The 13,079-nt window shown below is 43.4% G+C and overlaps 2 protein-coding genes across 3 annotated transcripts; both read right to left on the reverse strand.

The window, feature by feature from the left end:
- Nucleotides 1-287: 287 nt before the first annotated feature.
- LOC114447249 (progranulin-like) lies at nt 288-5,831 on the reverse strand. The gene is made up of 6 exons (XM_028423416.1): nt 5,671-5,831; nt 5,333-5,485; nt 4,958-5,260; nt 4,710-4,883; nt 823-966; nt 288-720 (listed from the first exon to the last, which is right to left on the reverse strand). Exons 2-6 carry the CDS (start codon nt 5,483-5,485, stop codon nt 592-594), a joined length of 903 nt encoding a protein of 300 aa, XP_028279217.1. The 5' UTR covers nt 5,671-5,831; the 3' UTR covers nt 288-591.
- Nucleotides 5,832-6,607: 776 nt separating this feature from the next.
- On the reverse strand, nt 6,608-12,986 carry fam133b (family with sequence similarity 133 member B). 2 transcript variants are annotated; one of them, XM_028423436.1, is made up of 11 exons: nt 12,850-12,986; nt 12,069-12,166; nt 10,587-10,665; nt 10,330-10,428; nt 10,205-10,237; nt 9,969-10,040; nt 9,789-9,887; nt 9,653-9,691; nt 9,481-9,570; nt 7,440-7,490; nt 6,608-7,338 (listed from the first exon to the last, which is right to left on the reverse strand). In XM_028423436.1, the coding sequence occupies exons 1-11, from the start codon at nt 12,871-12,873 to the stop codon at nt 7,243-7,245; spliced, it is 780 nt and encodes a 259-aa protein (XP_028279237.1). In that variant the 5' UTR covers nt 12,874-12,986; the 3' UTR covers nt 6,608-7,242. The 2 variants fall into 2 exon arrangements, with proteins under 2 accessions (XP_028279237.1, XP_028279229.1); XM_028423428.1 differs by having other exon boundaries at nt 9,478-9,570.
- Nucleotides 12,987-13,079: the final 93 nt, after the last annotated feature.

Here is a 13,079-nt window from a genome sequence, read left to right on the forward strand (position 1 = left end):
AGTGCATATCAACATTAAAATTAAACAGGACAAACAAGTCCAGAAAAGTCACATCAGGGATTATTTCAAGTAAAAAAAAACGTGTCTGTGCAAATTAACCTGTGACTGGAATATGTCACACAGTAGTGTTTTCCTATCTTGCTGTGGAGTCCTTAAATAAAGATCGGGAGTCCGCTTCTCCAGTCATAACGAGTCCGCTTCCCCCATCATAACGAGGCACTAAGTGGCAAATATTAATCGGTGACATTTCTATTCATTCCTGTTAAACTGAAAGAAAGACAGAAATCTCATGTGTCTTCATTTTTATTTGGAAATGCATTTGCTTCTTTTTCAGTACAAATATCATGAAACGATTTGTGATTTAGCAAAATGTTGCTGTTGATTTATTTAAAAAAAAAATTACTTAAAAAATGATACAAATGCAAAGCAACAGTGAAACTGGCAGGAAATCTGGTTAGTGATGCATGGTTATGTGACTCTTGAGGAAGCAATCAGTAGTAATAACAAGTGAGCATCATGTGGTTGTAAGGTTTATTTACCCACTAACCGGTAAGTGGGTAAAACTGCTGAACCACAGTTAGGAATGCGCCCTCAGTTTTCTTTGGTCTCTTCCTGTAGCCCTGAGGGGACCTGAGCGTACCACCTCCTGCATTTTAAAGAGGTGCTGTCGCAGGTGTATCCATACTGACAGCAGTGCCGACCATCCGCACAACACTGGCCCTGAAATCAGTGCATTTTGTGTCGGAATCTCTTCAGGTGACAAATACATTCTGCATTCATAGTGAAAACACACTGCTTTTTAATCCAGTGGATAATACATACCAGTGGGTAGGGACAGCAGTTCCACTTGCCTTTGGGTCCCTTGCAGCAGGTTGTTCCAGGCAAGCAGTAAAACTTGGAATTGCACCAGATGTTCCTGTCCTCAGAGGGGCTGCTGCTGGCCTCAGTTAGAGCTGCCACTGGTGTCTGTAGGAAGACAAAAACAGACCTAAGTCACCAGACCTTTAGAAAGTCATAAATGTTAGTGGATAAAAATACATTACACATTATTATTATGTTGTAAACACTACACTAGTTGCTTGTTGGGAACAATGCTCTCTCGTTAGCTTCCGGCGCGGCCTCGCGGTAGCAGCCAGCCAGAGAAGCTCCGCACACCGCGGGTGTATTAAGTTGTTTTTCGTAATTTATTCCTACTCTACACACTCTACTTCGTACTAAATCGAAGTATAAGCGGTCAGGCACTGCAATAATGCGTCTTTTTCGGACTTTCTTCGTGGTCTTCATCGCTTTTGGAGCACTTTTATCATGCCGCGTCTCGGCCGTGACGGAAACACGCCAGGGCTCCATTGTTTACACCAGGGATCAGCTGATGAGTCTCCAGCACAGCGGGATGTATGGCCAGCGACACGAAATCCCCAAAGAACTAAGAAGGAAACAACGTGGAAGCAGAGGGGGCAAAAGAAGACAGCTGAGGAAAAGAAGATACAAGCCGTATCTTCCTTCTATCGTCATGGGTAATGTTAGATCACTGGGTAATAAGATGGAAGAGTTAACATCTCTCACAAAGAGCGAGTGTGTGTTTCGTGAGGCGTCTGTAATGTGCTTTACAGAGACGTGGCTGCACGCAAACATACCGGACTCTACCGTGAGTTTAGCCGGCTTTCAGTTGGTACGGGCGGACAGGAACTGCACCGAGAGCGGCAGGAAGAAAGGAGGGGGACTGGCGCTCTACGTGAACAACCGGTGGTGCAGCCCGGGACACGTTACGGTAAAGGAGCGTGTGTGCAGCCCGGACATTGAACTGCTAGCGGTGAGTCTACGTCCATATTATTTGCCCAGAGAGTTCTCTCACGCCATTGTACTCGTTGTTTACATCGCTCCCTCGGCTGAGGCGTCGCGGGCTACTGACGTCATCAGCTCTGTGACCGCGAGGCTTCAGACCCAGCACCCTAATGCCTTCATAGCGATTTCTGGCGATTTTAACCATGTTAATCTGAAATCAACTCTGCCCACTTTCAAGCAGTTTGTGGACTGTAAAACAAGAGAAAATAAAACTCTAGATTTACTGTATGCTAATGTTAAAGAGGCATACAGCTCCATAGCTCTCCCTCCCTTGGGCAGATCAGACCATAGCCTAGTCCACCTCAAACCCCAGTATATACCAGCAGTACAGCGGCAGCCGGTGACCACCAAAACTGTACGGAGGTGGACACCGGAAGCCCTGGAGACCCTGCAGGGATGTTTTGAGGTGACTGACTGGGATGTGTTCTGTGACACCCACGGTGAGGATGTAGACACACTCACAGACTGTATCACAGAATATGTTAATTTTTGCACAGATTCTCTAATCCCCACCAGGTCAATACGCTGCTTTCCAAACAATAAACCATGGGTGACAAAGGACATCAAGGCATCACTCAACAGAAAGAAGACAGCCTTCTTGAGTGGAGACAGAGAGGAGATGAGGAGGGCCCAGGCAGAGGTGAGGGAGAAGATTGGAGAGGGCAAGGAGAGCTACAGGAGGAAGCTGGAGAGCCAACTTGCCCGGAACAACTTGAGGGAGGTATGGAGTGGTATGCGAACCATCACCGGCCACAATAGGATCTCCGACCAGCTGATGGATGGAGATCTGCAGGAGGCCAACCAGCTGAACCTGTTTTTCAACAGGTTTGATAGTCCACTCCCTGACCACCCTCCCCCTCCCTGTGATGCACCATTAACACCTGTCGATAACAACAATGTACCTCCTCCTCCTCCCCCTCCCCCTAACCACACTAACCAGTTTCACCTCCCCATCAATAACATCACCCTGCCCCCCTTACCCCACCTCCCATTAACAACCCCCCACCCTCCCCCTTCAGATCTCTCTCTCTGCTCTTCTGTGTCCACAGTTACCATCACCACAGAAGATGTGAGGAGGGAGTTCAGTCGCCTACGACCGGGAAAAGCTGCAGGACCGGACGGACTCAGCCCCAGAGTACTCAGGGACTGCGCCACACAGCTGTGTGGGGTCTTCCAGCACATCTTCTCCCTGAGTCTGAGCCTGATGACTGTCCCTGCCCTGTGGAAGACAACATGCCTTGTTCCTGTGCCCAAGACCAAACATCCAAGCACACACAGCGACTACAGACCAGTTGCTCTGACTTCACATGTGATGAAGTCTCTGGAGAGGCTGGTCCTGAAACACCTGCGTGCTGTTGTGGAACCATCGCTGGACCCCCTGCAGTTTGCTTACCAGCCCCGTATTGGAGTGGAGGACGCCATCATCTACCTGCTGCACAGAGCACACACCTACTTGGAGGAGGCAGGTAACACTGTTAGAATCATGTTCTTTGATTTTTCCAGTGCGTTTAACACCGTGCAGCCTGCCCTTTTGAATAGGAAGCTCCTGGACATGCAGGTAGAGACCCCACTGGTCACCTGGATCACTAACTATCTTACAGGTCGACCACAATTTGTGAGGCTGAGGAACACCGTCTCGGACACGATAGTGAGCAGCACGGGGGCACCCCAGGGCACGGTACTGTCTCCATTCCTGTTCACACTCTATACATCGGACTTCAGACACTGCTCACAGTCCTGCCACCTGCAGAAGTTCTCGGATGACTCTGCCATTGTGGGCTGTACCAGCAGAGGTCGGGAGGCGGAGTATATGAGTGTGGTGGACAGCTTTGTGGAGTGGTGCGGACAGAACCACCTGCAGCTGAATGTTACAAAGACAAGAGAGCTGGTGGTGGACTTCAGGAAGCACCAGACACTCCCTAACCCGGTCAGCATCAAGGGTACCAACGTGGACATTGTGGACAGCTACAAATACCTGGGTGTCCACATTGACCACAAACTGGACTGGTCCACAAACGCAGAGGCAATATACAGGAAGGGACAGAGTCGCCTGTATCTACTGAGGAGACTCAGGTCTTTTAACGTCTGCCAGACCATGCTGCAGATGTTTTACCACTCGGTGGTCTCCAGCGTCATCTTCTACGCTGTAGTGTGCTGGGGCAGCAGGATGAAGGCGGCCGACACCAACAGACTCAACAAGCTCATTAGGAAGGCTGGCTCGGTGCTGGGAGTGGAGCTGGAGTCTGTGGTGGAGGTGACGGAGAGGAGGATACTGAGGAAACTCCTCAGTATTCGTAACAACACGTCTCACCCCCTGCACGACACACTGCTGTCCTACAGGAGCACATTCAGCGGTAGACTGAGACTACCGAGGAGCAGCACAGAACGCCACAGGAGGTCCTTCCTGCCAGTGGCCATCAGACTGTATAACTCCTCCCCTTTCTGTAGGGAGAAGCGCTAGATAATCATGTCAGGCATCACTGTCATTCCTATATTATGTTTACTTAGCACCTTACATCTCCATATTGTATCCATGTATCATATATTGTGCTCATACCGTGTACTGTACTCTTTTTGGATTATAGTGACACTTATACTCTGTACTTAACTGCATTTAATGTAACTTAATACCTCTGGCACAAGAATTTCCTTCGGGATTAATAAAGTTTTATCTTATCTTATCTTATCTTATCTTATCACTCAGCTATCAATACGCTAACTAGGCAGCAAATAAATGTTAAACTACTACCAAAAATAATCCTGTATTATGAACTAGTTATTACCACCAGATTTACAAAGACAGGTAGGCTATTGAGATTTTGGATTTTACAGTATTGATATATTGATATGAAGGATTTATTTCCTACCTCCTCCAAGCTGTCGTCTTTCTCAGAAGCTGAAATGCGAGAGGCTGGCACTGAAGACAGAGCTTGTTTTGAGGGGAAAGGGTATCTGAGGCTCTGCCTTACACAGTGTGTGTAAGTGAGGTCACAGTCATACCCGTAGGGACAACAGTGGAAGCCATCCAGACAACACCTGCCCTGTTTTGGTGATAACGCTGAGTTAGATTAGGATTTTTATTACAGTGGTTATTGTGCAAGAGGGTTGTACTCACTGAAGAGTAGGGACAGCAGAACCAGACACCTTTTGGGTGTCTGCAGCAAGTGGTGCCGTCGGGACAGGTGTAATAATTGTCACAGTGGACGACTGAAGCCTCCGTTTGCTCTGGAGCGAGGCTGTCTTTGAGCTCTTGGAACGGAGAGACGGATAAATCAAGGGTGCTGACTTCCTCTCCAGCCTCTTTCTTCACCATGGGTATGTTCAACCACGGCTGGTCTGCTTTCTCACACATCTGTGTGGCCAGGTTACAATGAAATCCTGAGGGGCAGCAGTGGGCCAGGTCAGAGCAGCACACAGCCTGGAGACACAGGAGCAAAATGATTAACTGTTTTCAACATTTACCATTGCTAAGTCACTTTATCAGGCTTACATTTGGATAAGGGCAGCAGCTATAGCCTAGCCTGGTCCTGCAGCAGGTGGCAGAATCGGAGCAGGTATTCCCATCAGGACATTTGATGGAGCCTCCTAAAGCCAAATCGCACACGAATGTTGCGACTAGCACCGAAAGAGTGATCCCAAACATCTGGAGGAGAAAGAAGCAGTGAAAACTGAAACAACACACACTCCCTTTAAGTTTCACTTTCATCTAGTTTTCCTGAAACTCAGAGCCTTTGTGATAAAGGTCTGTTTATCAAAGCACTACACAGATGGCTGCTATGCAAACGAATTGAATGAACTTCAAAAAGATGTATAGTTTTTCGTACTTACCTTCTTGCAGTAAGGTGATTTAACTACTTCCAGTCAAACACTTCGCACTTCTTCTCAATTCAGAGAACCGCATCGCCTTTTATTGAGCAGCTTAGACCAACCCACTGCCAAAACCTGGAAGTTGAACTTCATATCACATTCATGTCCCATGACAGTCTGATTAGAAAAGATGGCCGTTTGAACAACAATAGATCACTACCACTCACTGCACTTGATTTTGTTAACAGGGCTAGATAATGATTACAGGAGCCTACTTTCACACACACTCTCAACTGAAGGATTTAACATGACAGGCTTTAGGAACACACATTAACCTTTGGTACCTCGTTTCACTTATAAGACTCATGACTTTAAAATTATATTTAAAAACAGTGATGCTACATGACTCACATATCTTATTTTGTGCAAAGCAATAAGCATGGTAATATTCCGTTTTATTTTTTTTAAGATCCAGTGGTAAACCCAATGAGGGGATCTTTTTTAAGCAAATAAAATAGTTTTTTTTTTCATAATTTCCTCTTTGTCACTTTCGGTTCCTCATTTTACCTGACAGTTATATTCAGTTAGTTACTTATAAATAACTTATTTATTGACTGTTGCATAAATGTAAAACCAGGCTATTTAGCCTTATTTTATCTGTTGTCCCTAGGCAGGCTACATAGAATTATAGTTATGATCACACTATTAATGGCAGTCAAATATCAAGGCAAGAACATTTAAGACGCAGTGTCCATATGTAAAGCTGGAAAACATAAGAGTCACCTAAACATGGCTTAAATAAATGTCATTTTATCATTTAAACTTGAGGGAATTATCTTGATGCCACCAGCTGATTTGTAGATTTCTCAGTATGTAGGTGACAGGAAGTAGACGTAGATAAATCTGTGATTTGATTTGCTTCACATGCACACCAAAAAAAGCATAACAACTCTCAGACTAAGGTTTTAACTAACTGCAACAAAGCCTAAAACAATATTTTATTAATGAATTCCCATTGTTTATACATGTACACAGCAGTGTTGTAATTCATCTAACAAAACAATCATCCCTTGTAATAACGTCGACTGTGTAGATTCTTACGGCGGGTCCAACTTCAATATGAGGCTGGCAAGACGTCAGGTTATCGAGTCTACATGCATGACACAGGCACTAGCATAACAGCCTCATGTAGCAATGGAAGGTATGAAGCAGAGGAAGTGACTCCTACAGAGCTGGCATACTGATGGTGGTTGTGAGTTCTAGACACACTCCAATCTCCAAGATGGGGGAAAACAGGAGGTGAAAGATTGGGCAAAGTGTCATATCCACCTTCAGTCCTGGTGCTGAGTGTTAAAGAAAATTCTATAAAAAGCACGGTGATAAAATTCAACAAAAGACATGTACCGGAAGTTGCCACTTAGAAGGACAGATGCATCCCTCGTTTCACTTTACGCCCAGAACCCCACCAGGTCTCTTTGTTCAAAGTGTCCTGACCAACTGAAGCTGGATGGGGAAAGTTTTTGGTAGTCAAAGGCAAAGATGACACTACTAGCGAACTGTCAGGAGAATGAGAGGATCGTAGTTACACGGCTGTTAGTCGAGCTCCGAGTCTGACTGAGACGCTGCCTTCTTTTTCTTTTTTCTGCCATGTTTCTTGTGCTTCTTTTTCCTCTTCTTCTTGGATTTATCCTGGGGAAAACAAGACATTTTGCATTTTGTTTATAAGGTGTAGCTTCTTTTACATTTGCTGCAATTTAAAAAAAAAAAAGGGAATCAAGTTAATTGCTTACTGTCAATTTCTCCTTCTCTTCACTACTTCTCTTTTTCTTCTTGGCCTCAGCCTATGGGAGGGAAAAGTTGAAAGGTAAACTGGGAAAAAAGGAAGTCTACACAAACCCAAAGATCCCCTTTCCCTTAACGTTTGCCATTTCACAATAACGGAGTGCCTGGAAGCAGATTATGACCCTAGTTACGCTTAAAAGATAACAGTACAGTGGTTATATCTAACCTTTAAAAAGGTTCAAATCTCTTTCGTCTAAAAAAGAACTCCAGCAGGTCTCACTGTTCAATGTGTTCTGTCTGTCTGAGGTTGTCTATATATCTATACATTAGGCCTAAAGGGAAAGGTCTAAGGTCCGCGGGCCGTCGGATTTTCTATGGCCCGCGGCTTCTATCTTAAAATGTGTTATCTTTGGCCCGCCAGCCAAACAGAGTAAATCACAGAGTAAATCAAACAAAATCAACAGGCAATTCTTGTTTTTGTTTTTAACTCATTGTGTAACGTTTGCATGATTCTCTGAGCAGAACATTATCACTCTCTCTGTCTGCATCGTGGTGCGTCACGCGGTGCTGCAGGGCTTGGATGTTGGTTCCAGCTACGCAGAGGGCTCCGAAGGTGCAAAACACCGGTTCAGCACTTCCGACACAATTCACTGCGAGACTAAACATGCTTCTGCATACAGCCTGCCTTTAGAGAGCGTCTGTACTGTACAAGTGAAGTTCTCCAAAACTACGGAGCCCCTCTGTAAAAAATAAATAAATTGTGGCCACGAATTATGTATAACGTGCGCACGAAATATTGTTATTATTAGTTGTAGTATAGTAGCCCTATTAGAATTCATGGACTTGGTGCATTGGAGCGGGCTGCCCGGCCAGGGAGCAACCTCCCCATGCAGCAATGAGCGTCCCTCTCTGGGGAACGTGCCGGAGTACTGGGGGGCTCCAGGAGCACAGGGGAGTGGAGTGGAGCGTCCCTCTCCCTGTCCATCGTGTCGCTCCCTGCTGCCCACTCCTGCCCGCACCGGGCAGCAGGGAGTGATGCTAGAGCCATTAGAGAAGTTAAAGCGACATGATGGAGAGGGAGAGGGACGCCCGTTGCTCCCTGCTGCACAGGGAGGCTGCGTCCTGGTCGGCAGCCTGCTCGGGCCTTTTTAGCAGCGGCTGGATAAAAACAACTCTCCAGAAATGCGAACATTTGTAAACCATGAATTAGTTTGTGTCGTGTGAGCAGACTGTTATAAACTGTGATGCTTTACAGGAGCAGCAGAGCAGTCCGTCTTTGCTTGTTAACGTTCTCTATTGTTCTCTAACGTTCTCTATTGTTAAACTGTCAGCTGTACAGTGAGACGCGGCACTTCTCTCAAAAAGACTCCGTCATTCAGTACGCATCTGTTGTAAGGCACGTCATTACGTTTTTACCCTTTTGAGATCAGCTCTAAATGACTCCCACCTGGTCTACCTGACATTTTACTGATGTCTGCTGCTCCTAAACCAGACCTGCCACATATGATCAAATCTCACCTGCACAGCAGAGTCAATAACTTGCCTGTTGCTCTGTTATCACAACCACCAGTTTCTGAATGTTTTAAATTTATGCTGTAAATTCAGATAACATTTTCTGATCTGTTCATCGGAATGCTAAGATGTTATTGTGTTTGCTGTGTAAGATTAATATATTACAAAACAGCATACACAGTTTTTATTGTTTAAAATAATGACATCGGGGACTGTTGGCCCTCGGAGAGTTTCGCATTATCGAATCTGGCCCTCCCTGAAAAAAGTTTGGCCACCCCTGGTCTAAGGATATAACTTGTGTTGTAATATTAACTGGACAATATTCTCAGACCATACAGTAACTGTAACCCAATATCTACCACAAGTGTCCCATGAATACATTGTGTAAAACTGAGATAATTAAGTTCCCATCAAATTTTGTGTACCGGTAATTGAGGGGAACAAAGAGTTAAATGAGGAACAAAGACAGTATAAGAAACCGTTTTTTTCTTGTGTCTAATGACTGTAAATATGTGTTGTAATTAAAATACTTACTACCTCTTCTCCCTCAGAGTCAGATGACGACTCTGAAGACGAGCCTCTCTGATTTCTCTCAGACTTCCTTTTTTTCCCACGACCCCTCTCATCCTGATGGGCAGCAAAATTTAATCAGGATGAGTCACGCACATTTCATTAAAAAGACAGTTAAGCCAATCACTGAATGTATTACCTTATCCTTGTCTCCTTCTTCTTTGATTCTTTTCCTTTTCTTTGTAGGAAAAAAAGTATTTGTTACTGCCAGAGCAGTCTTATAAAAAAATGCAGTGAAAAACATAAGCCAGCAGTAACATCATAAACAGACAAACCTTGCTTTCAGCGTCTGATTCTTCCTCTGAGGTGTCTGATGCTCGCCTGGCCGATGACTTCTTTCTCTTGCGCTTTTTCTTCATACTCTTCTTTTCATCCTGCACATACAAAGATGTTCATGTAGCATGTAGTAATAGTGATAGTTTCATGTAACACTTTAAAAATGTGGCCCGACTTGCCTCATTTTCAGACTCTGAGGAGGAACTGCTGGAGGAATCAGAACTCGATGAGGAAGAGGAAGATGAAGAATGCTTGACCAAAACACAATGGAAGCAGGGTTCATTAGACTTGAGGTTATTCACTCGTTTGAAACAGCAACATTACATTCATAAGATTTGATAAGAAACCGGTGTGTGTGTGTGTGTCTGAGGCATCACTGAAGCTGCTCGTCAAAACACTGGAGGTCTGTTCTCACCCTATTAGATTTCTTCTTCTCTTTCTTCTTTTTCTAAACACAAACGGAAAGAGAAGTCAGTGTGAGTAAGGTAAGATTTACAAAGAAGACATTTTAGAGCATGTCTAATATGGAATGTGTCATACTTCTTTTTTGTCTTTCTTCTCCTCTTTGTCTCTTTCTTTGTCCTTGTCACTCCCGCCAAGCATTTTCTCTCTGTTTTTTGCCAGTTCTTTCTTCCATCTCTTTAAACAATAGTAAATAACATTGTTAAATATATAAGAATGTGTGTGTTGTAAACACTGAAGACAGGCAGGTGCATATGAAATTATTTCTACTGACATTGGTCATATTAATCCAGGCAAGATCACCCTTAATATATCAGCACATTGTACAAACACACCTCGTTCATTTTGTCTTCAAAGTCAGCCAGGGCTCGAGAACCCTTTTTCTTCTTCTCCAGCTGCTCCTTCAACTCTTCCCTGAAAAGATATAATAAATCACTGTCACACAGTATTTTAAATACTTTAAATTATTAAAAAGAAATGCCTGATATAAGAGGAAAGAAGAAGAAAAAAATCTGTTTTTGTTGTGGCAAATTTTCTTTCTACAAGAAAACCTGAGGCTCTTTGTTTGCAAAAAGAAAAATTATTTATAGAGGGTTCTTTTTGCCAGCAGGCACATGCATGTATTAATGAAAATGGAAAAATAAATGAGCTGCAAGTTAAAGTTGACAGTTTCATTTACATGAATTTATAAGCAATGCATTGGGCCAATAAATGAACTGAATGAACTTGGTCACATGCATATACCAAATACCAGAAGACTTTTTGTGCTTCAACAGCACTTTATCGCTATAATGCAGATGCTAAAACTATACTTAATCCAATCATCATATGTTATTTTGTATTTAAGAAAAAAAAATGCTAATCCATGAGATAACACAACCATTAAAACTAAAACGCACTCCATCCTTATGTTCGGTGCTGTTTCTGCCGACAGCAGCAGCGCGTCTTCTAAGCCTGTGTCTGTGTGTGCGACGTGTGTCGCAGTGGAAGGGCCGCATGTATACGAATGTATTATAATGCTACGAGCACGTACGCGCCCACCTCTCTGAACATTACCAGCTCGTTATATTCAGGTTCGCTGCTGTTGTGCCGTCAGCAGCTCTTCTACACCTGTGTGTGTGTGTGTGTGTGTGCGCGCGCGCAGTGGGAGGGCCGCGTGTGTACATCAGATGCAGACAGGCAACAGCTGATGACAAAACAATAACGCAGGCATTTGATGAAGAAGTTCCATATGAAGACTCTAGTAAACGGTGGACAGAGGTGACAGCAGCAGCTCCGTTTGTCCTTAGATATGATTCCCATTAAAGTTTGATCACATTAAACTTTAAGAGTTACTTAAGTCTCAATACTGTATTTATTGTTTAACCTTAGGAGGCACACTTCAGTCTGTTTAAATGACTGTTGAATAATACTTTACAGAATTACATTAGTCTTCTTTTTAACCTATTTGTAATTGTTATTTAAATTTTCATGTTTATTGAAAACTAATACTGAGTGCACGTTATCAGAGTTGTTGTTTGCCTTTAAAATCTACTGATAATTTTTGAGAAGTGACTACCTTAAGGCTACCTGAAGTCATTTACACGAAAACATGCAAATTAGTGTCAATGTAAAAACAAACTGTGATAAAATCGAGATCGTGATTTTATCATTAAAGAATCGTGATATAAAATTTTTGCCATATCGCCCACCCCTAATACAGACCTATACTTTCTAGAAGATGAACACGAAAACTAGTCATTTATGGGACTCTGTTGTTCTATGTGAGACTTACTTACATTTGTATATGCCACAGGGGAGACCTGTCCTTTACTCACCATGTTGGTCGGGGTCTACTTAAATAATCCTGTATGGTAGGTCCAGAACCTTGTACTGGACCCCGGGCTCTTGCAGCAGCAATAGGGTTAATGTAAGCCTAAACCACATAGGAAAGGCATTTTTACAGACACTTCCAAAGTGACAATCAAGGTTATCAAGCAATTTATTATGCATTGCAGTTCTAAGAGTACACATGCTAAATGCCCCAATATCATCTATAACAGACTAAGCAAAGCTTGGATATAGCTTGGGAGTAACATTATATTTAATTGGAAAACAATAATCTGACGTAAATCAAAAACTAAATGGGTGATTAATCGAATCTTTGATGCTGCTTTGTAATAGTTCAGTAGGTGTGTGGTTGGGTAACCGCACTGCTGATGTATTATATGATAGAGGCGCAAGAAAAAGATAGAATAACACTGCGCAACATCTCCACACGCAAAAACGTAACCAAATCCCATATTTAGCTGCGAGCTAAAGCTAGCATTAAATGCTTTAACCAGGTCCGCTACTGATGATGTTAACGACAACTAAGTGCAACAAACGGCTTAACAGTAAAATGAGCCTGCAATTAAAATCGTACTATTTTATTATCACAAAATAAATGCTGATACGTGGCTTTCCCAGACAATTTCATCGGCCTAGCATCACAATACCCTGTAGACACATATTTCAGCTAACTGATGCTAACTGCTGCGCTAACGACTGTTTGTGTTTATCCTAGTTTACCAATGAACACATTCTTCCGTGTTATTTCAATGATGAAATGTAACTCACCACTCGATTGTCTCTCTTGCCCATGTCGTGTCAATAATAGGGGAAAATGTCCAATAAATAAACCATCCGTGTTACATTGCTAACATTGATATAGCCACTTCAGACAGAACGGACGTCTCTCTCTTCTTCGGCTACGGACAGCAGCTAGAAGATTAACACTACTGCCCCCTGCTGGCGAGTAGAAGCATATTGTTAATTAAACTAATATGTTTTCAGGACGTATTGAATCA

Source organism: Parambassis ranga, chromosome 2 (genome assembly GCF_900634625.1).
Source record: "Parambassis ranga chromosome 2, fParRan2.1, whole genome shotgun sequence".
Classification (NCBI taxonomy): domain Eukaryota; kingdom Metazoa; phylum Chordata; class Actinopteri; family Ambassidae; genus Parambassis; species Parambassis ranga.

What these genes read in the sequence shown, in the direction of transcription:
- LOC114447249 (XM_028423416.1), bottom strand. Translation starts at nt 5,485, where the DNA reads ATGTTTGGGATCACTCTTTCGGTGCTAGTCGCAACATTCGTGTGCGAT. An exon ending in AAGACGACAGCTTGGAGGAG is followed by an intron (nt 967 to 4,709) that starts GTAGGAAATAAA and finishes GTCTTCCTACAG; the next exon opens with ACACCAGTGGCAGCTCTAAC. An exon ending in ACTGCTGTCCCTACCCACTG is followed by an intron (nt 721 to 822) that starts GTATGTATTATC and finishes CACTGATTTCAG; the next exon opens with GGCCAGTGTTGTGCGGATGG.
- fam133b (XM_028423428.1), bottom strand. Translation starts at nt 12,873, where the DNA reads ATGGGCAAGAGAGACAATCGAGTG. An exon ending in CCTCAGAGTCTGAAAATGAG is followed by an intron (nt 9,888 to 9,968) that starts GCAAGTCGGGCC and finishes TTGTATGTGCAG; the next exon opens with GATGAAAAGAAGAGTATGAA. An exon ending in AATCAGACGCTGAAAGCAAG is followed by an intron (nt 9,692 to 9,788) that starts GTTTGTCTGTTT and finishes TTTCCTACAAAG; the next exon opens with AAAAGGAAAAGAATCAAAGA.